Source organism: Crocodylus siamensis, chromosome 6, assembly GCF_052110815.1.
Source record: "Crocodylus siamensis isolate JL-2025a chromosome 6, ASM5211081v1, whole genome shotgun sequence".
NCBI classification, from domain to species: Eukaryota; Metazoa; Chordata; order Crocodylia; family Crocodylidae; genus Crocodylus; species Crocodylus siamensis.
Window position 1 is genome coordinate 19,724,607 of NC_143400.1, and position 23,173 is coordinate 19,747,779.

General features: G+C 60.4%; 4 protein-coding genes across 17 annotated transcripts in view; 2 read left to right on the plus strand and 2 right to left on the minus strand.

Annotated features, from left to right (window-relative positions):
* Positions 1 to 175: 175 nt before the first annotated feature.
* TRIP6 (thyroid hormone receptor interactor 6) lies at positions 176 to 12,886 on the minus strand. 8 transcript variants are annotated; one of them, XM_090055692.1, is made up of 10 exons: positions 4,633 to 4,730; positions 3,800 to 3,900; positions 3,646 to 3,722; positions 3,457 to 3,567; positions 2,411 to 2,785; positions 2,212 to 2,302; positions 1,955 to 2,124; positions 1,262 to 1,440; positions 808 to 928; positions 176 to 680 (listed from the first exon to the last, which is right to left on the minus strand). In XM_090055692.1, the coding sequence occupies exons 1-10, from the start codon at positions 4,713 to 4,715 to the stop codon at positions 549 to 551; spliced, it is 1,440 nt and encodes a 479-aa protein (XP_089911818.1). In that variant the 5' UTR covers positions 4,716 to 4,730; the 3' UTR covers positions 176 to 548. The 8 variants fall into 8 exon arrangements, with proteins under 8 accessions (XP_089911818.1, XP_089911820.1, XP_089911819.1 ...); XM_090055693.1 differs by lacking the exon at positions 4,633 to 4,730 and adding an exon at positions 4,797 to 4,892 and having other exon boundaries at positions 178 to 680; XM_090055695.1 differs by lacking the exon at positions 4,633 to 4,730 and adding an exon at positions 4,504 to 4,556 and having other exon boundaries at positions 178 to 680.
* Positions 5,602 to 11,528, plus strand: BCL6B (BCL6B transcription repressor). 3 transcript variants are annotated; one of them, XM_090055713.1, is made up of 9 exons: positions 5,602 to 5,856; positions 6,684 to 6,878; positions 7,822 to 8,043; positions 8,785 to 9,111; positions 9,674 to 9,744; positions 10,223 to 10,354; positions 10,496 to 10,626; positions 11,159 to 11,296; positions 11,395 to 11,528. In XM_090055713.1, exons 2-9 carry the CDS (start codon positions 6,688 to 6,690, stop codon positions 11,524 to 11,526), a joined length of 1,344 nt encoding a protein of 447 aa, XP_089911839.1. In that variant the 5' UTR covers positions 5,602 to 5,856; positions 6,684 to 6,687; the 3' UTR covers positions 11,527 to 11,528. The 3 variants fall into 3 exon arrangements, with proteins under 3 accessions (XP_089911839.1, XP_089911838.1, XP_089911840.1); XM_090055712.1 differs by lacking the exon at positions 5,602 to 5,856 and having other exon boundaries at positions 6,611 to 6,878; XM_090055714.1 differs by lacking the exons at positions 5,602 to 5,856; positions 10,223 to 10,354 and having other exon boundaries at positions 6,625 to 6,878.
* A 2,197-nt stretch (positions 12,887 to 15,083) lies between the features above and the next one.
* ACAP1 (ArfGAP with coiled-coil, ankyrin repeat and PH domains 1) overlaps positions 15,084 to 23,173 on the minus strand; it is a 29,591-nt gene continuing 21,501 nt past the window's right edge. Inside the window, exon 26 of the transcript XR_016443305.1 lies at positions 15,084 to 15,218. The gene's annotated coding sequence lies outside the window, so the exon portion shown is untranslated. The remainder of the gene's footprint in view (positions 15,219 to 23,173) is intronic.
* LOC149861469 (monocarboxylate transporter 13-like) lies at positions 17,623 to 23,053 on the plus strand. Of its 5 annotated transcripts, none has more exons than XM_090055685.1 (5): positions 17,788 to 18,163; positions 19,398 to 19,607; positions 19,893 to 20,036; positions 21,276 to 21,662; positions 22,583 to 23,053. In XM_090055685.1, exons 1-5 carry the CDS (start codon positions 18,058 to 18,060, stop codon positions 22,798 to 22,800), a joined length of 1,065 nt encoding a protein of 354 aa, XP_089911811.1. In that variant the 5' UTR covers positions 17,788 to 18,057; the 3' UTR covers positions 22,801 to 23,053. The 5 variants fall into 5 exon arrangements, with proteins under 5 accessions (XP_089911808.1, XP_089911807.1, XP_089911810.1 ...); XM_090055683.1 differs by having other exon boundaries at positions 17,789 to 18,163; positions 21,276 to 22,004; positions 22,583 to 23,051; XM_090055682.1 differs by lacking the exon at positions 17,788 to 18,163 and adding an exon at positions 17,623 to 17,779 and having other exon boundaries at positions 21,276 to 22,724.

Below are 23,173 nucleotides of genomic sequence, written 5' to 3' on the forward strand. Positions count from 1 at the left end.
TCTTACCCCCCAGCCCCCTCCCCTCCCAGAAGACCCAGGTATCTGGGGCTGAACTGAGCATAGGACACGGGGAGTTTTTTACCTAAAAACCCTTTAATTCCAATGTTTCCCCCCCCAGAAAAAAAAAAACTCACAGGTAGTGGAAGGGCAACACACATGGAGAAGGGCAGAGGAAGGACCCAGGCATGTAAGCTCCCACCCACCCCCTCCTCCCCAGAGACCAGCTCAGGGAACCCCAAAAGGGACAGACCCTGGGAGGGGGGCAGGCCTGGGTTCCTCCTAGAAGCCCCACCCCATGACATCACCACCACAGCTGTGTCCTGGCCCTGCCCCCTGTGATATTAGCACCTCTACCTGGATAGGGGAAGTAGTCAGAAGGCTGGGACAGCAAGGGAGCGGGGCAGGGCTAAGGGGATGGCTGCCAAGGGGGTGGGGCTGGATGAAAGGGGGTATGGCTCTAAGGTCAGCCTAAGGGTAAGGGGGTGGAGCCAAGTGGGGAGGGGGGCTGCAGGTCAGGAGTGAGGGGCACTGGGGCTGGGGGGGCAGGCTCAGCAGTCGGTGGTGACAGTGGCCGAAAGCTCCTGGATGCGCCGGGTGCTGCACATCTTGCACAGGATGTGCCCATCCAGGGGGTAGCAGCCCCGGCCCTCGCCCTCTGATGACAGCAGCAGCCCACACTCCTAGGGGGGCAATGGACAGGGGGTGAGAACCCCAGGTCTGGGCCCACAGCCCCCCCTGCTTCCACCCCCCAGCTCCCTTCCCTCTCCCAGGGAACCCAGATGTTGGGGCTCCCAGCTCTGCTCTCACCTCGCACTTGTAGCAGCCTATGTGGAAGCTCCGGTCCAGGGCTACAATCCGCACTGTCTCCTCCTGCCCTGGCTCAGGCATGATGGGGTCACTGCACACAGAGCAGCGGGGGGCGAATTTCCTGTGGGGAGTGAGGGAGTGAGGGGCACTGCTGGGGCTGGGGGTCAAGAGTGAAAGGCACTGGAGTAGTTGGGCCGGGGGTGCTGTGGATCAGGACTGAGGGGCACCAGAAGGCTGGGGGGGTGGTCAGGAGTGAAGGGCACCAACAGGGCTAGGAGGGGCAGGGGCTGCGGGTTGGTAGCGAGGGGCACTAGCCGGGCTGCGGGCCCAGAGGGCTGCGAGTGAGGAGCACCGAAGCACCAGAGGGGCTGTATGTTGGGAGTGAGGGGCACTGGGGAGCCAGGAGTGCCTGCAGGTTGGCAGTGAGGGGCAGGGCACATGGGGCCACACCCACCGGTGGAAGTCAGCCAGGCAGTGCACCTGGCTGGTAGCATCCACGGTGAAGGCAACGCCATCCAGGCCGCGCCGACAGACAACACAGGTGAAGCAGTGTGGGTGGAAGGCTTTGCCCATTGCTCGCAGGATCCGGTCCAGAATGGGCTGTGAACATGTTGAGCACTTCTCCAGGGTCACCTGGGGCCGGGGGGAGGTCAGGCTAGGGCCCATCCCCCCACATTCCCCACCCTGCCTCCAGGCAGCACTGGGAGAGAACTCAGTCATCTGGGTTCCCCCTGGTTGTGCCTCACCAGCCCTCACTCCCCAGGCATCCAGGCTCCTTGTCCCTGCAGCAGGACCCAGCATCCTGGGGTGGGCCCATCTCCTCAGCAGGGTCCCAGCGTCCCCAGGTGGCCCCATCCCTGTTGCAGGGACCCTGGCATCTGTGGGTGGGCTCATCCCTCAAGCAGGGTCCCCAGCATCCATGGGTGGGGCCATCCCTGCAGGAGGGATCCTAGCGCCCACATCCCCATGGCAGAGACCCCAGGGTCCCTGGGTGGGCCCATCCTTGCGGCAAGGACCCCAGCATTCCAATCCCTGCAGCAGGGACCTCAGCACCCCCACCCCGATAGCAGGGACCTGGCATCCCCAGGTGGGCCCATCTCTGTGGCAGGGACCCCAGCACCCCTGGGTGGACCCGCGCCCCACTCACCGCATAGCAGGCCTCGCAGTGTGGGCGCCGTTCCAGGGCATAAAAGAGGAGGCCACGTAGGGGCCGGCGGCAGGACACACAGACAAAGCAGGCGGCATGGAAGAGGCGGCCCAGGGCAGCCACGCCAGCCCCCGCCCCCTGCACTGCCCCCCCACAGTTCCCACAGCGCCCTGCAGGGGAGGCAGGTGGGAGAGTGAGGACCCAGGCATGGCCCCGCCCCCTCCCAGAGGGCCCCCCCCAGAGGCCCCACCCCTCACCAAAGTACTCCCCCAACGGTGGGTTCTGCATGTCCTGGACCAGCTTCTTGGTGAGGTGGTCCAGCTCATCCTCAGGGCAAGGGAGGGGCACCTGGGGGGCAGAGAACCCAGGCATCCAGGCTCCCAGAATCCTCTCCTCTCAGCCCCCAGACCCCGCCCACAGAGCCCAGGCATCTGGGCCCCCCACTTCCTCTCTTACCTGCTGCTGGTAGCTTCCCCCACCACCAAGGGGCGCCTTGATGAGTCCAGTACCATCCTCTTTGCCCAGATATGGGGCCCTGGGCCCCGGGCTCCATCCCCCAGAGGTCTTGCCCCCCAGCTTCTGCCCCCTGCTGGCAAGGGGAGGTGCGTCGGCCCGGTGCTGGGGCTGGCTGTACCCCGGCACAGGTTGGGCCACCTTGACTTGGACGTTGAAGGCAGGGCTCGAGGGGGTCAAGGCTGTAGTGTAGGATGCCGGGGTGGGCTGAGGGTATCCCCATGGTGCACCTGCCCCATAGGCGGGGGGCACCCCCCCAACGGCCAATGACCCCGACATCTGGGCATTGCTGGGCCTGTAGGCACTGAGGTCATAATTCTGGAGAGGGAAGAGGGGAGATGGAGATGAGAAGGGGGGGTCCTAGAGGAATCATGCGACTCCCCTCATCCCCTTTTGGGGTCCTCACTCTTGATATTCTCGCCCCCCTCCCCCTGAGTCTCCCAAAGCACTCAAGAGCCCTCCAACAGGGCTACCAACAGCCAGTGGTAAATATGAACATCCTCCAACCAGCGTCACGGATCTGGCAATATCCCCCCAACTGTGCAAGGTAGAGCCATGACCCTGGTGGCATTGGAAAGGTAAACTCCAAGACTTCCCAACAGCACCAAGATCACATCTTTAGGGGCTTCCTATCATGATATATTGTGACAAAGCAATTGAAATTGTAGCCTTTCCCTTTGCCTCCAATGGGTTTTTTTAAGCGGCTGTATCTTAGCAATGGAGCACAGAAGGAAGTCACAGGGGTGCTGCCTGACAGGGCAGGGGCTGTGCTGTCCAACAAAAGCCGACTGCGGGCTCCTGGGTGCCCGAGGTACCAGTGTTGCTGGCGCCTACCCCCACCCCCCACACAGCAGGTAGAAGGATGGAGTTGAGTTGGCCTTGGCTGGGCTGTGGGTCCTATAAGCTCCTTGCCTTCCCCCCCCACCCCCCTGGGAGTGGAGGGGTCTTTTCCTCTCCCTCACCCCACCACCATCCAACGGGGTCTGTACCTGCCTGGCCCCACCCCGGCAGCAGGGTGCTGCGCTCTCTAGGTCAGCCAGCAGGGTGGTGAGCGAGTCGATCTGGGCATCGATACTGGAGCCCCGGTCTGGGGTGGAGCCCTGGGGTGGGATATGAAGAAGTGCACTGTGGGAAGGGAAGGGCCTCTGCTGCATCCCCTCCCCTCCCCGCCAGCTTACCTGCATGGTGTATCCAAGCCTTCCAGCCCCGGGGACTTCTGGGTAGCATGGATTGGGACTCCCAGGGGCCAGGGTACCTGGAAAACAAGGGGGACAGTTAGCTCAGTTGATACCCCCGGATCTGCCTGCCCGGGGCACTCAGGAGGAGGGTTACCGTTGGTCTCCAGGGGGCCAGTGGGGACTATCCTGGGGGGTTGTGGGCAGCCCACTGCTGGCTTCGGAGGCAGCCAAGTGGCCCCAGACATCACAGGGGGCCTGTTGGAGATGGAGGGGGTTAAAGCCTGGATGCCTGGGGTCTCTGGGAGGGTTGTGGGAGAGGGTTATGGGGCAGGGACTGCGAGTCTGGACTCCTGGGCTCTTCGAGGGGAGAGGGATTTGGCCGGGGGGCACTGCGGGGAGTTGAAGCCCAGACACCTGGAGTCTGTGGGAGGCAAGGGGGCTGGGGGGGCGCCTGGGGTCTCGGCTCTCACCTGCCTGGGGGGGTCTTGCTCCCATCACCCCCGAAAACTTTGCCCTGAACTTTTTTATTTGGTCAGTGGACCCCCCTTCCGTGACGTCACAGCATTCCAAGGGTCACGTGGGGGGCTGGGAATTCCGGCCACTTCCGGTGGGGAGGGGAAGGGAGCCCGGACGCCCCCCGCACCCAGCCAGGATCGGGCCCCTGCCACACAGCAGCAGCAGCCCAGGAGACTTGGAGTCTTAAAGGGACCCGGAACCCTGGGGCAGTTGGGGACCCGGGGTCCGGGCTCCTCTCCCCACGGGTTCCATGCAGCTCTGGGATGGGGGGACCCCGGGCCGCCCGGGCGGGGGATACCCTCCCCATGATGTAAGCAGGCGGGACACCCGCCGTGACGTCACCGGCACGGAGCCCAGGTGTCCGGGCCAGACGCCTCCATCCACCCCCGACCCCGGCCGGACGCCTGGGTCCCCACCCCCTAGGAGCGTGGACTGCTGACGTCGTGGGTGCCCCTCACTCCCGACCCGCACCCCCTCGGCAGGCAGCCTCCTACTCCCGCCCCCGGCCCTCCCGCTGGGGGTGCTGGTAGCAGGTGACGGTGGGAGCCAAACATCCGGCTTCGGTGCGCGAGGGGGTCCGGAGCCGTCTCTTGCCCCGCCAGGGCGCGGGGAAGATTTCCGGACCCTGGACGTACCCGAGGAGCTGGGCCCGCCTCCTGGCAGGCATCTCGATGCTCGGACGCATGGGGTCCTTGCCCGACTTCTGGGTGCCCTGCTCTAACCCGCCCCGGATGCCTGCGTCCTTCCTCCCACCCCATCCTCTGGGGCCTGCCCTCTTCCGCGCAAGAGGGTAGCACCCTCAGCCCCCTTTCCCTGACCTCGGCCCTCCCGGCTTAGCACCTTGGTCTCCCATCCCTCCCCCAACCTCAGCCCTCCATGCTTGGCACCCCAGTCTCCCATCTAGCTCCTGACCTCAGCCCCCCCTGCTTGGCACCCCGGTCCTCCATCCACCCCCAACCTTGGCCCTCCCTGATCAGCGCCCCCAGTCTCCCATCCACCCTCCAACCTCGGCCCTCCCTGCTTAGCACCCTGGTCTCCCATCCACCCCTGACCTTAGCCCCCCTGCTTAGCATTCAGATGCAGCCAGCTCTGGGGTGGGTCCCAGCTGAGTATAACAGGGACGCCCCCCCTCATTTCCTGTCCCCCTCCAGTCTGACCAGGGGACAATGGAAGGAAACAGCCTAGTGATGTCACCCACCTCCGCCCGGACACCTGGGTTCTCTGGGAAGTGAAAGGTGGGGGTGACAGCAGCGGCACGTGGAAGCCTGGACGCCCGGGTTCTCTGTGGGGAGCTGGGCTGAGGGAGGTGGACTCCTGGGGTTCCTGTGTGGAGGAGCGGGGGGGCTGGGACCCTGGACACCTGGGTGCTCTGGGCTGGCGCTCTGGGGGAGCCCGGATGCCTGGGCTCTCCCCAGCTCAGGAAGGGGTGTGGCCGGCGGCCTGCCGAGGTGGTGGGGGGCCCCCGGATGCCTCGGTTCCCTCCCGAATCCTGGAGTTGTCCTGTCTCTTTCCTGAAGCAGCTAAAAATAGCACCCCGCCCCCCGCCATCCCGGCCCCAGCACAGCTGAGCCGGCAGGAAGGATACGGCCCAGCTCCCGCCTCCCCCAGGGTATAAGGACCCCCAGCCCCCCCACCCCGAGGCCAGGTCTTGAGTGAGGGCTGCAGCTGCAGCCGCCCCGTCCTGCAGGCAGGAGGGTGAGAGTGCCTGGACGCCCGGGTTCTCCGGGTGGGGGGTGCTGGGGGGCTGAGAGCCGGGTGCAGGGCATGCGGGCGCTGGGAACTGAGATGCCCGAATTTTCTGGGCGGTATTGAGAGCCCGGACGCCTGACTTCTGCGGGAGGGGAAGAGGGGCTCGGGGCCTGGAGCCGGGACGCCTGGTTTCTTTGGGAGCAGGGTGGGAGTTACAGGGCGCTGGGAGGGGGGCTGCATCAGCAAGAGGAGCCGGCTGGGTGGGCGTTTATATCCCGCGTGCCTGGGTCCCCTAAGAACAGCCGGTCGCCAGTGGGAGCTGGCACCCGTGCCCGGACATCTGGGCTCTCTGGGAGGGCAGTGGGGTGCAGTGCTTAAAGCAGGGCGCCTGGGGTCTCTGGGAGGACGGTGGGGCTGGTGGCCTAGAGCAGGGAGCCCAGACGCCTCGGTTGTTCTTCTGGCCTGAGGTGGGGGCGTATAGGGGGCCAGGATCCCCGGACTCCTGGGTTCTTTCAGAGTGGGGTGGGGGGCTTAAGGGGCTGGGATCCCCGGCTCCCTGGCGAGAGTTATAGGAGGCGGGGGACCCTGGATTCTCTGGGAGCGGGGTGGGGGGCTTCTGTGGGGCTGGGAGCCCAGACATCTGGGATTTTCGGAGGGAGGGTGGGAGGGTTGGATGCCTGGGCTCTTTGGGAGTGGGGTGGGGGCCTGATAAGGAGCCCCAGACTCCTGCGTTCTGTGGGAGGAGTTTGGGGCCTGGTGGGTGACGGCAGGCGGTGTTGGGAGCCCGGGGGGGGCTTTGTCACCTCCCCTGACCCTGCCCTTAACCCTGGTAGGGCCATGCTGCAGCAGGGGGCGGGGCCTGCGGCCCAGGGGGCGGGGCTCGGCTGCGTGCGGGAGTTCACACGCCACGCGGGTGACGTGCTGCGCAACCTGGCGGAGTTGCGGCGGCGCCGGGCGCTGACCGATGTCACCCTGTTGCTGCAGGGCCGGCCCCTGCCTGCCCACAAGGCCGTGCTGGCTGCCTGCAGGTGAGGGGTGGGGCCTCTGGGGCAGGGGTGGGGCCTCTGGGGAGGAGGTGTGGCCTATAGTGGAGGTGAGGCCTGTGGGGTGGGGCCTATGGGCTAATAGGGAAGGGCACAGCTTATGGGGACAGGGTGTGGCCAATGAGGAAGAGGTGAGGGTTATGGGGACGGGGAGGAGCTAACGGGGAAGGCGCGTGGCTTATGGAGACAGGGTGTAGGCCAGTGAGGAAGGGGTGGGGCTTATGAGGATAGGGATGGAGCTAATAGGGAAGGGGTGTGGTCTCTGGGATCGGGTGAGGCTTCTTGAGACTGGGCGGAGCTGTATAGGGATAGGGGTGTGGCCTTTGGGACAGGGCTGTGGCTTGTGAGGATGGGGCTTGGCTACTAGGGTAATTCGGATGGTAGGGGTGGGGCCAGAGTGAGGGGTGGACCTATGGGAGCGGCAGGGCTACATGGGGGCAGAGCCTCTTGGATGTGGGCGGGGTCCAGGGGTGGGGAAGAGGTGGAAACACATGGAGGAGGCAGGGCCACAGGGCTGGAGGTGGGCCTACAGATATGCAGGGGCACAACTACAGGATGGGGATGGAGCCTCCTGGCTGCAGGGGGGCAGAGCTCCAGCTGAAGGGGGCAGGCTCATAGGTGTGGGTGGGGCCTATGGATGGGGTGTGGCCACAGGAATGAGGGCGGGACTCCAGTGGATGGGATTTCATATTAAATCCTTCTCTCCTGGACTGGGGGGGTGAGACCAGGCTCTTGGGGGTGGGGCTTTCCCTATGCCCCACCCCCTAAGATTAACCTCTCCCTTCCTGGGCTGGGGGGTGGAGCCAAGCTCTCCCTGGGCATTAACCCATTCTCTCCCAGGGTAGGTCCAAGCTACCCTCAGGGGGCAGGGCTTCCTCTATGCCCCACCCCACCGATTAACCCCTTCTCTCCTGGGATGGGCCACCAGCGGCTTCTTCTACTCCGCCTTTGCGGGCCCAGGGGGCCAGGAGCTGGGTGTGCTGCCCCTGCCTGGCATGCTGCCCCCTGCTGGGGTCCAGGCCCTGCTGGACTTCATGTACACGACACGCCTACCCCTCACCCCTGCCTCTGCCCCCGCTGTGCTCAGTGCCGCCACCTACCTGCAGATGGAGCATGTGGCCCAGGCTGTCCGCAGCTTCCTGGCCACCAGGTACTGGCGGAGTGGAGGGGGAGGGAGGGGGAGGGGGGGGGCCCTGATCTGGGCCCGATCCTAGGAGCAGAGGGGAGGTGTTACTGGCTGGGTATGGGGCCCTGATCCTGGCCTCATCCTGGTAGGTTAAGAGGGTGGTCCCGATACTGGCCCAATCCTGGAAGGAGAAAGGTCATTGGTTGGTGCAGAGCGCTGATATTGGGAGGGGAGCGGGGCCCCGATCCTAGGAGAAGAGGTTAGGGGTCACTGGTTGGGGGAGGTCCTGATCCTGGTAGGGGGGCCCAATCCAGGCCCAATCCTGAGAGGAGGAGAGGAGAGGAGAGGAGTCGGGCTGGGTGGCATGGGGGGAGGGGCCCGATCTCAGCCCCATCCTGGAAGGAGTGGAGAAGGGGGTCACTGCCCGGGTGGGGCAAGGGGTAGGAGCCCTGATCCTGATCTGATCCTGGCAGGGGAGGGGGGCTTTGGGTAGTGTAGAGAGTTGGGTAGTGGGGGGGAACTGGGATGAGAGTAGGGGACCCCAATCCTGGGCCAAGGGGGGGGTTGACTGGGGTAGGGGGAGGAGCCACAAGGGGGACCCGATCATGGTGGGAGGGAGGAGCCTTGGCTGGGGAAGAGGGGAGCAGATCGAGCCCCAATCCTTGGGATCAGCCCTGGGCCTGGAGACCAGGGGGCCCCAATCCTCGGCAGGGCTGGGGTCCTGATCTGGGCCTGATCCAGGGGTCTTTCTCTCTCTTCCTGCAGCTCAGCCTGCCCAGCTGCCTCCCCACCCAGCCCCCTCCTGGATCTTGGGCTGGGGGAGCAAGAGGGTGAGGGGTTCCCAATGGGGACCCCTGAGAGCCCAGCACGGGGGGAGGGGGCCCAGCCAGGGTCCCCCTGTGGCTCCAGCACTGGGGCCCCCCCCTCACCCCGTGCCTGCAATTGGAAGAAGTACAAGTTCATCGTACTCCCAGCCCAGCAGGGGGGGAACCTGGACCCCCCAGGCCATGCCCCAGGCCCCTCCCCTGCTCCAGACCCTGACCCCCCTGGACCGGAGGGGGAGGCAGGGTCTGGAGAGGAGACCCCTAGCCGGTGAGTGTATGAGCTAGGCCATATAAAGGCAGAGGAGGGACAGCAGTATGTATGGGAAGGGGTGGGGCCATATGGGGCAGGGGACTGGCGGTAGTCCACATATGGGAAGGGGTGGGGCCAAGCAGAGGTGGGGCAGTGGTCCATATATGGGAAGTGGTAGGGCCATATTGGGGCTGGAGAGAGGCAGAGGTCCATATATGGAAAGGGGCAGAACCATATACAAGGAGGAGAAGAGCAGAACTACATATATTGAAAGGGGCTGGGCAGTACAGGAAAGGACAGGGCCATATGGGGGCTAGGGAGGGGCACTGAGGCATATAAGGGCAAGGAAAAGCCAGCAGTCCATATATGGGAAGGGGCAGGGTCAACTAAGGATAGGGGAGGGGGAAGGAGTCCTTATATGGGCAGGGGTGGGGCACTGGGCCCATTTTATATGGGCATGGCAGCCAAGGCACCATGCCATATGGGCAGGGCTGGGGTGCCAGCCCCATATATGGGGAGGGGAGGGGTGAGGAGGGCTCTGCCACCAGTTTAGCCCCACCCCCATCTTGTCTCCCCCCAGGCTCCACTGTCCTTTGCCTCCCTCCCTGCTCTGCCCCCATGGCCCTCCTGGGGCCGCCCAGCCCCCAGCAGGTAAGTTGAGGGGGGCAGCAGAGGGGCTAGACCCATATATGTGGGTGTGGTTAGGCCTATATATGTCAGGAGAGGGTAGGGCCTGTTCCATATATAGGAGGGGACAGGGCTGGGCCCATATATGAAAGAAGGGGACCGGGGTGGGCCCATACATGGCATAAAAGGACATGGCCTGTCCCACACATGACAGAAAGTGGGGTCACCTGGTCCATACATAGCAAGTTTGGTCTTCTACATAGCAGAATGGGGAATAGCCAGGGCCATACATGGCAGAAGGGTGTGAGTAGCCCAACACATGCCATGAGGGGTGTGGCTAGTCCCATACATGGCAGGAGGGGGCGTGGCCTGGGCCATACAGGGCATGGCTGGCCCCTTACATGGCAGAAAGGGCATGGCTAATCCCATACAAGGCAGGAAGGGGGTGGGGCCTGCTCTACCCCCTCCCCAGGCCTCCCTAACCTCCGTGCCTCGCCCCCAGGGCCTGGTCCATACAGTGGTGGGGCCAAGGCTGGGGACACTGGGCCCCCTGAGAAACCCTTTAAGTGCCAGCTGTGCCGGTCCGCCTTCCGCTACAAGGGCAACCTGGCCTCGCACCGTGCCATCCACACTGGTATGGGGCCAGGCAGGGGGTGGGGCCTCCTGGATGCCTGGGTTCTCTGCGGGGGGGGCATAGGGACTGGGGCATGAGAACAAGGGAGCCTGGGAGCCCAGACACCTGGACTCTCCCTCACTAGCCCTCCCCGCCCTCCAGGGGAGAAGCCGTACCACTGTGGGGTATGCGGGGCCCAGTTCAACCGTCCAGCCAACCTGAAGACCCATGCCCGCATCCACTCAGGGGAGAAGCCCTACAAGTGCGACACCTGCAGCTCCAGCTTCGTCCAGGTCCCAAGAGGGGGAGCTGGCAGGGGGGCATGGCTAAACCCTGGGGGGGGCAGGGCTAGGGATTCGGCTGATGGTGGCGGTAGCATTGGGATTCCTTGGGATCTCCATGTGAGGTACTGTCATCCAGGTCTCGTGGTGTGGGTGTGGCCTAGCAGCAGTGGAGGGGCAGGGACAAACCCACGTGGGGTGGGGCTAGGAATGTGGCCTACATTGGTTGTAGTGATGGGATCTCTATTAACCTCAATGGAGACCTCTAGTGGCCATGTGAGGTATTGTCATCTAGGTCCCATGGGTGGGGCAGGGCCTGTTGCGGGTGGAGAGTCGGGGCCAAAGCAAGACAGGGTGGGGCTAGGGATGTGGCCTACATTGGTGGTGGTGGTGGTGGTGGAATCCCTCTAGACCTGAACAGAGGCTTCTAGTGGCCCTGGAAGTCACTGCCCCCCTCTCCCATGACCTCCAATGGGCAGTGGCATGCCCTGGTGAGCAGGGAAGGGGCTAGGCACTGACCCCATCCCTGGCTCCACCCCCACAGGTGGCTCATCTCCGTGCCCACGTCCTCATTCACACCGGGGAGAAGCCGTACCCATGCGAAACATGTGGGACCCGTTTCCGGCACCTCCAGACCCTTAAAAGCCACATCCGCATCCACACAGGGGAGAAGCCCTATCAGGTGAGTGTCTGGAGCAGGCGTGGGACTCCTGGGTTCTCGCCCCAGCTCTGCTGGGGGGGCGGGAACAAGTGCTGACCCCGCCCCTTGCCTCCGCCCAGTGCGAGCCGTGCCAGCTCCACTTCCGCCACAAGAGCCAGCTGCGCCTGCACCTGCGCCAGAAGCATGGGGCCATCACCAACACCAAGGTCCGGTACCAGGTCCTGGCCAGGCCCTACACTGGCCCCTCCTGAGCTGGGCACATGCGTGTGCATGGACACACCCACACACCCTCCTCTGCACGCAGGCGTGCAGATGTGTGGATGTCTGTGTCACATGAGGGTACCTCCACCTGTGGGTGCCCTTGTGCAGTTGCATGTGTTCCTGACCATAGGCTTGCACATTTGTGTGTGTGTTCATATGCAAGGGTGTGCCTCCATGTTCAAGCATGTGCGTTCACATAAGCATGTTTACCTGCAAGTCTGTGTGCCTATGTGAGTTCACATGCATCTTAATGCACAAGTGTGTGCACCCACGTTAACCGTGTGAGCTCACATATATATATGTATGTGTGTTCATGTGCAAATCTGCGTGCCTGTGTTAAAGCATGTGAGTTCACATGCGTGTGTCTTCACGTGCTGGTCTGCGTGCTCACATTAAGGCATGTAGGTTTGCATATGAGTTCATACACGTGCCCATGTTAAAGCCTGAGCTCATACATATGTGTTGTCACATGACAATCTGTGTTCCCATGTTAAAGCATGTAGGTTCACGTGTGTCCACACGTGCCTATGTTAAAGCATGCAAGTTTACACGTCTACACATTCAAGTCTATGCACTCAGTTAAAGTACATAGGTTTTCGCATGTGCTCACATAGATGTGGTCATGCTAAAACATGAGTTCACACAGATGTCTCCACATGCCAGTCTGTGTGCTCACGTTAAAGCATGTAGGCTTGTGTGTGTTCACACGTGTGGGCTCAGGTGAAAGCACACAAGTCCATGTGTGTGCCTGTGCTCGTACACAAGTGTGCACCTCATGTTGAAGCACACGCCTGTGAGTCTGTACAAGCATACGTGCCTGGGCTTAGGCATGTAGATCATGTGTGGGTATGTGTGCATTCCCCTGCCAGTGCGGGTGCCCATGTCTATGCATGCGTGCACACTCATGTGCAAGCTCCAGATCCCACTGGACAGCCCCTCCCCAATGCTTCCTGCTAACAGGGGGTGCTGCAGATCTGGCCCACGAGCTCATGGGTGGGGGGTGAGGCCCGCTGGTCGAGGACCCTACACACTCCTTCCCTCTTGTGTCTCATTAGGTGGGGTCCCCCCAGCCCCCTCCCAGAGCTGGAGAGAACCCAGATGTCTGGGTCCCAGCTCCCCACGCTTGACTCCCCCCCAGCTTTGTATAGGAATGAGGCTGAGGAAGTGAGGACATGGCTCTGCAGGCAGAGCTCTGGAGGCCACACCCCTCTGCCTCCACTTACCTTCCTGGCTTTGTTTCCCCATTGGGTTAGGTTGGGTGGTGGTCTTCACAAGGCCATGTTGTCGTCTCCCTAAAGTGGTGTCACTCCAAAGTCACTTCTCTTTTTTTGGAGGGGGAGGGGTCTTCTGCTATACCATTGGCCCATGGAGATGCCTAACACAGGCTTCACGCCAGCTTAGTGCCCAGTCAGGTCCATAGATTTCTCCATAGATACATCCTGAACCTTCTCATCTTCACGTGAAAGCCAACTGGAGTGACTCTGGTTGGCCCCAAAATCCAGACCCATCTTACATCCACACCTGAAAACCATCTAGTCCACTGTGACCCCTCCAGGATGGACTAGATAGCCAGTGATTGATTGACATGGTATTGGTTGTCATGAAAAGGCTGCGTGCACTATAACGCCTGTCATGGAAGGGCTGTGCGCTCCGGAGTGACTCTGGTTGACCCCGGGGCAGGGGGCTGGACTCTATGATCCTCTGGGGTCCCTTCCAGCCCAAATGTCTATGAAATCTATGAAAAATTCAGATCTGTCTCGTGTCCACACCTAAAGACCATCTGGTTCATCATGACCCTTCCAAAATGGACTAGATGACCCAGGAGCCTTGTTACGTTCTCCACTGTGGCTGTCCTGATGGCCAATGGTTGACTGACTTGGTATTGGTTGACCATGGAAACGTCGTGGAAAGGCTGCGCATTCTAGAGTGACTCTGGTTTGACTCTGGATTGACTGAAATAAGCTTTTCCTGGGACATCTCATCTACCCTAGAGGCCTTGGTGGCTCCATCATTGTCGGGTCAAGGCAATACCTTCAGTTTGGTTCTTCCCACCCTTGGAGGTGCCCGTGGACACCTGATGATTCTGGTTTGAGGATGGCATGGCCAAAATCAGCACTCATCCATAGACAAGTCCCTGCAGGTCGGGGCTCTCTGACATTCTGTGCTTCGAAGCTCTTCCTGGGATGTTTTTGGGGAAGTCTGGGTGGCTCCGTCATGCTGGTGTCAATCCAGAGTTACTTCAGTTTGGTTCTTTCTACTGTTGGATGCAACTATGGACAGCTGATAGCTTTGGTCCTCTGTGGACATGGCTCAGACACGGTCTGCTGTCTAAACATCAGGGGAGGGACTGGTTTGAATCTAGTTCAAGTTCTCCAGATGTTCAGTGGGGAGGAACCTTCACCGGGCATGGAGTTGGCCCCTGGATATCTCCTGGCTTTGATTTCCTTCCTTCCTTCCAGATCCCACCTACCCCCTCACCCTGTCTATCCATCCATCACTTGATTACCCAACACACCTTCCTTCCTTCCTCACAGATCCCTTCTATCCACCCATCCATCCCCTCTCCCTCCACCCATTCAACACAACCTCTTTCCATTTCCATCCATCCACTCACTCTCCAGCCATCCATCCATTCTCCCCATCTATCCATACATCCATCAGCCCATCATCAATCTATCCACCCACAGTCTCCATCTACCCATCTCTACATCTCTCCATTGATCCATCCATCCACTATTCCTTCCTTCCATCCTCACCAATCCCTTCCATCCATCCTTCCTCACAGATCCTTTCTGTTCACCCATTCCTCCCTCCTTCCATCTTTCCCTTTCATCCATCCTCACAGATTCCTTTCTTCCTTCCACCCATCCATCACTCCACCCACCCAAGAGGGGATAAAAGTTCCTCCCTCTTCAATACAAGACTCCTTCCAGCTCTTTCCTTGTTGTTATTCTTCCCCCCAATCCACTGCTTGTTGCTCATGCATATGCAAATGTACTTAACGATGCCAAGCAAGGAGGAAGGGGCAGGGGAGGGCATGGCTTTTTAATTCACTTTGCATCTGCTGCGCTAACGCTTTGTGGAGACAGAAGAGGTGGCCCACTCCCTCGGCATGAGCTAGAATGTTCTTGAGGTGGCGGTTTCCAGGGCAGGAAGGGCACCAGGGCATGCCCATGCGTGGATTGATCCAGAAGGTCCTCTCAGCGGTTGGGTTGGGGGAGGGTCTAGAAGCAAATGTCCCTTGGGTTCTAGGCTGCATCCTCCAGAGCTTGTCCTGTGAGTCTAGAACGGCTGAGTCATCCAAGGCAAGACTCCAGCACTGGAAATTTGGATCTCCTCAGTCTATAGGCCTCATCTCCAGAGTCGAGATGGCAGCATCTTGTCTAGGCCATCTTGGGTTGTAGACTTGGTTCTCGAGTTGCTCCATCCATGGACAGAGCAACTTCAGCGCCCTCCACCATTGGGTCCTACATGCTACATTTTTAGGCCTTGATCTGCCTGTCTCTAGATATCTGCTACCTTGTAGACTGTTCTAGATTCTTCTCTCCTCAAATCTTGTGTCTGGATCCTGAAACAGCTGCTCTAGACTTCTCTGGCACAGCCAGTCCAGACCCTGCCACATCCTTTCAGGCCTCTTGAGCTCCACAGAGCCAACACATCGGGAGCTCTGATGTTAGCACACCTAGAACCGATAGCAGTCACTGGTCATTAGAGGCACCTAGAACGTGTGTGATAGGCAGCCTTTCCCCCCTGCCAATCAAAACCCAGAGCCAGCCGTGGTCTGGGACTGCAATGACTCTCTTGCTGGCCCTCGGTTCCAGTAGGGAAAAGGCCAACCTCAACCAGTGCCCAATGAACAGAGAGCATTGTCCAAAAGGACTCATGCCAAAGGGGCACCTGGAACTGGTGCAGCATCCTATTGAGTTCGGTGGTCTAGAACCCATAGACCAGTCTAGAACTGATTCTCTTAGAGACCTAGAACAGGGTGTAGAGGCCCTGCCCACGCCTGCCTCCCATCCCCCAGACCCAATCAGTGCCCCCTACCCTTGAGGGGGTGACCCCCTGATCCACCCCCACTCCGTGTTGCAGGGAAACATGGGAATGAGGGGGTCTGCCTTGTATTTTGGGTCTTTCGGGGGCGGGGGTCTCCCCACCCCCCATTCGGCATCTCATTGGCTGGTGTCAATAAAGCTTGATACTTGCTTTAGTGGGTGTGGCCTCATTGGGTGCAACTATGACAAGGGCTGGGCAATCTCTGCCTGGGATAGAAGAATCTCACAGCTTCCCTCAGGGTCTATTCCACTGTTGAATGTATTTTTCCCAATGACCAATCAAAATATACCATATTTTCTAGTGTACCACATGCCACTCTCTCCCCCCAGCCCAAATGGGGGTGCATGTATTAAGCAATAAAGGTTATGTCTGCCTGGGATAGAGGGATCCCACTACTCCCCTGAGTGTCTAGTTCACTGTTCTCACCATGAAAGTGTATTTCCCAACAGCTAATCAAAATCTACCATATGTTCTAGTATACTACACACAACTCCCACGACCACAAAAAAAAATGAGGGTCTTAAGCGAGGAAGGTCATTTCTGCCCAGGATAGAATGATCCCACTTTTCCCTTATCTCTCTGACTGTGGTCACCATGAAGGTGTATTTCCCAATGGCCAATCAAAATCTACCATATTTACTTGTGTACAACACACAAGATCCCTCCAGTTAAGCAGGGAAGCTCATTTGTGGGATTCCACAACTCCCCTCAGTGTCTATTCCACCAATCCAACCTCTTTTCTTGGTGGCTGATCTAAATTACCATAATTTCTTACATACCACATGCAACACCCCCACCAATAAAAATGGTGTGTGCATATTAAGTGAGGAAGGTTAAGTCTGTCCAGGATAGAAGGATCTCCAAGTTCCCCTAGGAACCTCTTCCACAATTGTCCTCCTGCCATCTGATCCTAAGTGTACCATATATTTTTGCGTACAGTATGAGGACACTGCCTCACCCATATCAGCCCTCCCAAATTTGGGGGTGGGGTGGGGTGGTATTAAGCAAGGAAGCAGATTGGTCACCTGGGACCTCTGATGGGCAGCAGGTGTCGTATTAGAGCAGCCATATGCTAACCACCAGGCCCCACTCCCCTCCCAGAGCTGGAGAGAACCCAGGCATCTGGGCTCCCCTCTAAGCGTCCTACCTTAACAATGAAGCTCAGGACGACTGTGTCCTGCCTGCCCCCCCTCCCCCCAAATGCACACTGGGAGCTTCCTGTGGGGGAGGAGGAGTGGACAGGGCCCATCACCTGGTCCAGAATGAAGGGGCCTAGTCCTGAGCTCAGCTGCCACAGAGGAAAACTGGGTTCAGATATCTGACCCCCAGAACTGGCGAAGAACCCAGACGTCCACACCTGCAACACCCCACTGCCCACCAGAGCTGGAGAACCCAGGCACCCCGGCTCCCAGCCCCCACCCCCTCCTAGAGAACCCATTGTGCAACACCCCCTCCCCCCCACAAAATCCAGGTGTCTGAGGCGCACACACATATATCTGGGACACACCCACACACACCACTTCCCCTACACACTCACCAGTCTGCCCTGCACCCATCTCCCAGCAATGGATACATACCCCACTCTCCTTGCACACACCCTCCTGTCAAACACATACACTTCTGCCCCTGCACTGCATGCACGCACACAATGCATGCCCCCCTGTAACACACGCGCTTCTTCCCCTTGTGCACATGCCAACACACCGCTTCCTGTAACATGCACCCCTTCCCTCACTCCCCCTTGCAAGCACCCCACTCCCTGCACAGCTGCCCACCTCCCCTGTTCATGCACACACACTGACACACCCCCTCACTTCTCCTTGCACCTTGCAGATTTCTCCTGCACACACACACCCACATCTGCCCTCCCACCCCCTTACATACATAGGGTGTATGTGTCCCAAACGCCTGAGTCCCCCGCCTGTGCGTACACATGCAGCCTCCCCCACCCCTCCCGCTACACAGCGCCTGCGCCTTCTCCCCACACCCGGCGGAAGGGGGCGTGACCGGGGTGTCCCACACGCAGGCCCCGCCCCCTTGGAACGACACGGCCCTGGGACCCCTCCACGTGCGCGGGGGGGAGCTCCAGCGCCCCCTGCGGGAGGTGAGGTGGGAGCGCTATGGCGCTATAAGGCCGGGGGGCGGGGCCGGACGAGGAGGCTGCACCCAGCTCCGGGGAGGAGCTGCCAGGTAAGCCGGGGGGGTGTAATTGGGGACTGATCCCCCACTATAACGCTCGGGGAGGGTGTTCCTGCCCTGCTATAATGCCCCGGGCGGGTAGATAGGGGCTGATACCCCACTATAACACCCAGGGAGGGGGGCTGATGCCCCACTGTAGTGCCCCGGGGGGCAGATAGGGGCCAATACTCTGGGGGTGGGGGTTAGAGCCCAGATCCACCTGGCTGCAGCCACGTAGACTTTGCCCCACTTCTTCCAGCCATGCTGGAGGAGTGGTAAAATCAGCCCGGATGCCCCCGCCCCGCGTCTCCCTCGGGCAGAAGGGGTATACACCACCACCCTTTTGGGATCGGGGGGGGGGGGCCCTGAGACTCCCCCGCCCCTGCACTGTGATAGGTGAGTAAGCTGCAGGGATTGGGTAAAATTGGAAGAGGGGATATAAATCAGGGAGGCAGAATTGGAGGGGGTAGAGCTAGGTTGTTCTTTGCTGGGGGATCATTGGGGTCTGGGGGGGGCAAAGGTGTGCACATGGATGCGTGTGCAAGTACCTGTGTGCAGGCGTGTGCTTCACAGGGTGTGGCTGCGGGGGCAGGGGTGTCGTGCTGGGTAGTATATGTGCTTACAGGGCGGGTGTATGGGTGTGCATTTTCTCTGTGTCCTGGACACTCGGGTCCTCTGCGTGCATGTGTGTGTGTGCAGAAAGAGAGCATAGGTATGTGAATATGTGAGGTATAGAGTGCTTGTGCACACACACACAGAGTACATCCATGTATTTATGTAGAGTGCTTGTGTGTACGTGTCTATATGTATAGAGTGCTTGTGTGGGTGTGTATAACAGATGCATGAGTACTCTCCATTTATGTGTGTGTATGGGTATGTATGTATGTGCTTATGCATATACACAAATACATGTGTATTCACACACTATGTATTTGTGTATATGGATGTAGAGTGTGCTTCTGTATGTACCCACAAATATACACAACCAGTCTGTACATGCACAAGGTCTCTGCCTATATAGATCTGTGTGCATATACCTAGAATGTGTGCATTGTGTGTACAATATAGGAAGACTTCTTTGTGTGTGTGATAGCAGGAGTGTGCGTGCGTGTGTAATAGCTAGAAAGGGTATGTGTGTGTGGGTAGGGCACATGGGCTGTTCCAGGAAGGGCAGGAGGCGGGGGGGGGGGGGGGTGCGATAGAGGCAGTGGGACATGTGGTCATTGTTATCGCATACCTACAGTCCTTGGTCCTTTCCCTCTAGCCCCACCCCAACCCCTCCTGGTGCCCTTTAAGGGGGGGAGTTAACCCCTTATCCTCCTGCACCCACCCCTCACTTGCACTGCCTGGGCCCCTCCCAGAGCTGGAGGAGAACCCAGGTATCCAGGCCCCCCAGTCCTCATCAGCAAAGGCGGAGATTGGGAGGGGGGGGAGGTCACACCCAGGCCTGGTGGGTGTGACCAGGCCTGGGTGTGACCCCCTCAACTTACCCCATCCCCCTCCAGAGATACCCCTCAACCTACCCCCTGTAGATCTCCCCCCCCCGCAAATCTACCACCCTGCAGCCCATTCTGCTGCCCCCCACACTCCCCAGCTGCCCCTTGCATCCCACTCTCCTCCCCTCCCACAGGAGGTGTCATGACGGTGGGGGGCTTGGCCCCCCCTGACGGGGGCTGGGGCTGGGCTGTGGTGCTGGCAGGCTTTGTGCAGGCGGCGCTGGTCTTCGGGGTGCTGCGCTCCTTTGGCGTCTTCTTCATGGCCTTTGTGGTGCACTTCGGGGAGCCGGCAGGGGCTGTGTCTTGGGTGCCCGCCATCGCTGTGGCTGTGCAGCAGTTTGCCAGTGAGTCCTGGGTACCTGGGTTCCTTGCAGCGGTGGGGAGAGGGGCCAGGGGAGAGAGCCGGGTGGTTTGGGCTTTCTGGGAGGGGGCAGGTGGAGCAGGCCCAGATGCTGGGTCAACCCCAGGGGCGGGAGGAGGTTGAGGGCTACAGCTGGGAGCCTAGATGCCTGGGTCTTCCGGGTGGGTGGTGGGGGCTGGGAGGTGGCTAATGGGAACATGGAGAGGGTCCCACATCGGGGGGGTTAGGGCATTGGGCCTGGTCTTCCCTGATGCTGGGTGTCCCACAGGCCCCGTGGGCAGCACCCTCAGCGCCTGGCTTGGCCCCCGTCCTGTCGTCATGGCAGGTGGGGTCCTGGCAGGCCTGGGCCTGATCCTGGCCTCCTTCGCCACCAGCCTCATCCAGCTGTACCTTAGCATTGGGCTGCTCACAGGTACCAATCCCCCTGAAGGCATTCTGGGTGGCCCAGGGCATGTAATGGCCCTGGGCTGTAGCCCCAGGAGCTTCTCTAAGAGCAAGGCATTCTAGAAAAACAGCCCCCTGCCTAGCTCTCTGAGAGCAAAGGCTTCTGGGTAGCCCAGGGCATGATGGGATGTGGGGCTGTCTGGGAAGCAAGGGATGCTGGGATACCAGGCCATGCTGTAGCTCTCCAGCCGAGAGCAAGGTATTGTGGGTAGGATACCAGGCCATGCTGTAGCTCTCCAGCCGAGAGCAAGGTATTGTGGGTAACCTGGGTCACAAGGGGACACTGGACTTCCTGGCACCTGGAAGAAAGGGATTCTGGGTAACTAGACTACAGTCTAGCTCTACCTCTAAGAGCAAGGAATTCTGGGCTGGCCTGAGCCAGCTGCAGTACTAGCCCATGTCAGGGAGCAAAAGCTTTTCGGTAATCCAGAGCCTGCTGCCATCATTGCCAATGGCTGTGGACTGTTCCCGTAGCAATACCTCCCCCCTCCCCGCTCCAGCTGGTGCTCTGGTGGTTTTGGCTGGCAGCCACGGCTTCTGGGAACCCTATGATCATGCTGGCACACTGAGCTGCCAGGCCTATTGCTGTGGCAACTTGGGCCCACTTTCCCTGTTTCCAAGATGGCCACTGGCTAGCCCCATGCCTTCAGGTGTTGCTATGGCAACCTGGGCCTGCCAAGGGGCCACTTCCCGTGCTTCCAAGATGGCTGCTCCTAGTCCTGCAGCTCTAGCTGTTGCCACGGTAACTGGGGCCTGCCAAGATGGTAGCTGGCCAGTCCTTTGCCTCAGGGCCATTCCTACAGAAGCCACCTGGGCCTACCAACATGCCTATCATGGTTGGGGAGGGAAGTGCGCACAAGATGGCTGCTGGCCACCCCCATGGCTCTGGCTCTTGCTATAGCAACCCAGGCCCACCAAGATAGCAACTGGCCAGTCATTTGCCTTGGGGCTGTTCCTACAGTAGCCACTTGGGTCTACCATCACAGCTACCAAGACAGGGATGTTTCCAAGATGGCCACCAGCCAGCCCCATGGCTCTGGCTGTTGCTGCAGCAACCCAGGTCTAGCAAGATGGTGTCTGGCTGGGCCTTTTGCCTCTGGGCCATTCCTGTAGTAGCCCCCTGGGACTACCAAAATGGCAGCCAGCCAGCTGTTGCCATAGCAACTGAGGCCTATGCCAAGATGGTGACCAGCTGCCTCTCTTTCAGGTCTGGGCTGGGCCCTAGTCTTCACACCCACCATGGCCACGGTGGCTCGGTACTTCCGGCACCGCCGGACCTTCGCCACGGGCCTGGCGCTGTCGGGCGCGGGGCTGTCGGCCTTTGCCTTCTCACCGCTCTTCCAGCTGCTGGCTGAGGCCTATGGCTGGCGCGGGGCCCTGCTGCTGGTGGGCGGCCTCTCCCTCCACCTGGTGGCCTGTGGCGCCCTGCTGCGACCTCTGGTGCTGCCTGCCGAGCCCAGCCCAGCCCCTGTGGGCCTGGCCCTGCTGCGCCATGTCCCCTTCATGGCCTTCACAGCAGCCGTCACCCTGGTGAATGCTGGCTACTTCGTGCCCTATGTCCACCTCGTGGCCCGGGCCCGGGAGCTGGGCCTGGGTGAGTACCAGGCGGCCACGGTGCTGTCGGCGATGGCTGTGGCCGACCTGGCTGGGCGCTTGGCATCGGGTGCTGTGGCTGATGCACGTGGCTGTGGCCTGCTGCGGCTCCTGGCAGCCTGGACGGCACTGGCAGGGGTTGCACTGATGCTGGTGCCCCTGGGCACCTCATACCCAGTGCTGGGGGTCCTGGCAGCTGCCTATGGCTTCTTCGCTGGTGCCCTCACACCCGTGATCTTCTCTCTCCTGCCCCAGCTGGTGGGCGTGGGGCAGATTTATGGGGCGCTGGGCTTGTTACAGATGCTGGAGAGCGGCGGGGGGCTCCTGGGGGCACCACTGGCTGGTAGGTGCTGCTACCCCCCTTCTCCCAGCCCCGGGGGCCAGGTAACTGGAGCCCAGGCTATATTGGGCATGGCCTGGGTTGCCCTTTTGGGTGTAACATTAGGAGACTGGGAGGGGGGGGGATCCCAGGCGTCCGGGCTCCTACCTGAACCCCCCTCCTCACCCTGCTCCATCACTCCCACTCAATCCCACTCCCCTCCCCAAAACTGGAGGGAACCCAGGGGTCCATGCCCCCAGATGCCCCCCACTTGTTCTCTCTCCCCCCACCCCGAAATCCCTCTATCCCTTCCCCAAACTGGAGAGAACCCAGGAGTCTGGGCCCCCAGATTCCCCCACCCCCACCCCTTGTTCTAACTCCCCAGACCCCAATTGTTGCCAAGCACTGGGAGAGTTCTCCCCCTTCCCCTACTGCAACTCTCTGGGTTAGTCTCACCTTTCCTGGGTGCTCCAAGATTGCTGCTGTCCTCCACCATATTGGGGCACCCAGAACCCAAGATGGCAGCCAGTTTTAAGTGCCCCATTGCACCCCAGTGTGGTGGCCATCTTGTCTTTTTGGTGACTCTTACCCCTTGCTCCCAGGTTGGCTACGGGATGTAACCGGCGACTACAGGGCTTCGTTCGTAGTGGCCGGTGCCTTCCTCCTGGCTGGGACCCTCATCCTGACCATGCTGCCCGGCTTCTTCTGCACGGCGGCCACCTGCTCTGGCCCCAGTGCCATGCCCAGGACTGCCCCTGGCCCGCACGAGGACCCCTGCTGTGCAGGCAGGAGCCACCTGCCCCCAGAAGACCCTGAGTGACCTTGAGGGGAAGCCACTTGTGGCCTTCAGAAGAAGGGCCTTCCAGTTGGGCTGGCCAACAGCATTGGCATGGGTAGATGGGGCTATTGTGGGTCTTGTATAGACCTGGGGCTGGCATGGGAGGGTCTTCCGCTGCCCTCTGCTACAGCTTCGGATACCTGGGTTCTCTATGTAGACCTGCTGGCGGGTCCACAAAGAACAGACTGGCTTATGGTGCTAAAAATTGGGATTCTGGAGTTTTTCATGAAAGGAAATGGCACTTTTGAGATGCATAAAGGAGGTGGCTTTTTTATGGGGAGGGTTTGGGGGCAGATGTAGGGGGAGGGGTGCTGGGTGCGTTCCATTGGGTCTCTGTGTTTTTGTGGGGGGATCT

What these genes read in the sequence shown, in the direction of transcription:
- LOC149861469 (XM_090055681.1), top strand. Translation starts at nt 18,058, where the DNA reads ATGCCCCCGCCCCGCGTCTCCCTCGGGCAGAAGGGGTATACACCACCA. An exon ending in GGCTGTGCAGCAGTTTGCCA is followed by an intron (nt 19,608 to 19,892) that starts GTGAGTCCTGGG and finishes GGTGTCCCACAG; the next exon opens with GCCCCGTGGGCAGCACCCTC. An exon ending in TAGCATTGGGCTGCTCACAG is followed by an intron (nt 20,037 to 21,275) that starts GTACCAATCCCC and finishes CCTCTCTTTCAG; the next exon opens with GTCTGGGCTGGGCCCTAGTC.
- TRIP6 (XM_090055692.1), bottom strand. Translation starts at nt 4,715, where the DNA reads ATGTTTGGCTCCCACCGTCACCTGCTACCAGCACCCCCAGCGGGAGGG. An exon ending in GGGGAAGCTACCAGCAGCAG is followed by an intron (nt 2,303 to 2,410) that starts GTAAGAGAGGAA and finishes TCTGCCCCCCAG; the next exon opens with GTGCCCCTCCCTTGCCCTGA. An exon ending in ACTGCGAGGCCTGCTATGCG is followed by an intron (nt 1,441 to 1,954) that starts GTGAGTGGGGCG and finishes CCCCGGCCCCAG; the next exon opens with GTGACCCTGGAGAAGTGCTC.
- BCL6B (XM_090055713.1), top strand. Translation starts at nt 6,688, where the DNA reads ATGCTGCAGCAGGGGGCGGGGCCTGCGGCCCAGGGGGCGGGGCTCGGC. An exon ending in GCCGTGCTGGCTGCCTGCAG is followed by an intron (nt 6,879 to 7,821) that starts GTGAGGGGTGGG and finishes ATGGGCCACCAG; the next exon opens with CGGCTTCTTCTACTCCGCCT. An exon ending in CGCAGCTTCCTGGCCACCAG is followed by an intron (nt 8,044 to 8,784) that starts GTACTGGCGGAG and finishes CTCTTCCTGCAG; the next exon opens with CTCAGCCTGCCCAGCTGCCT.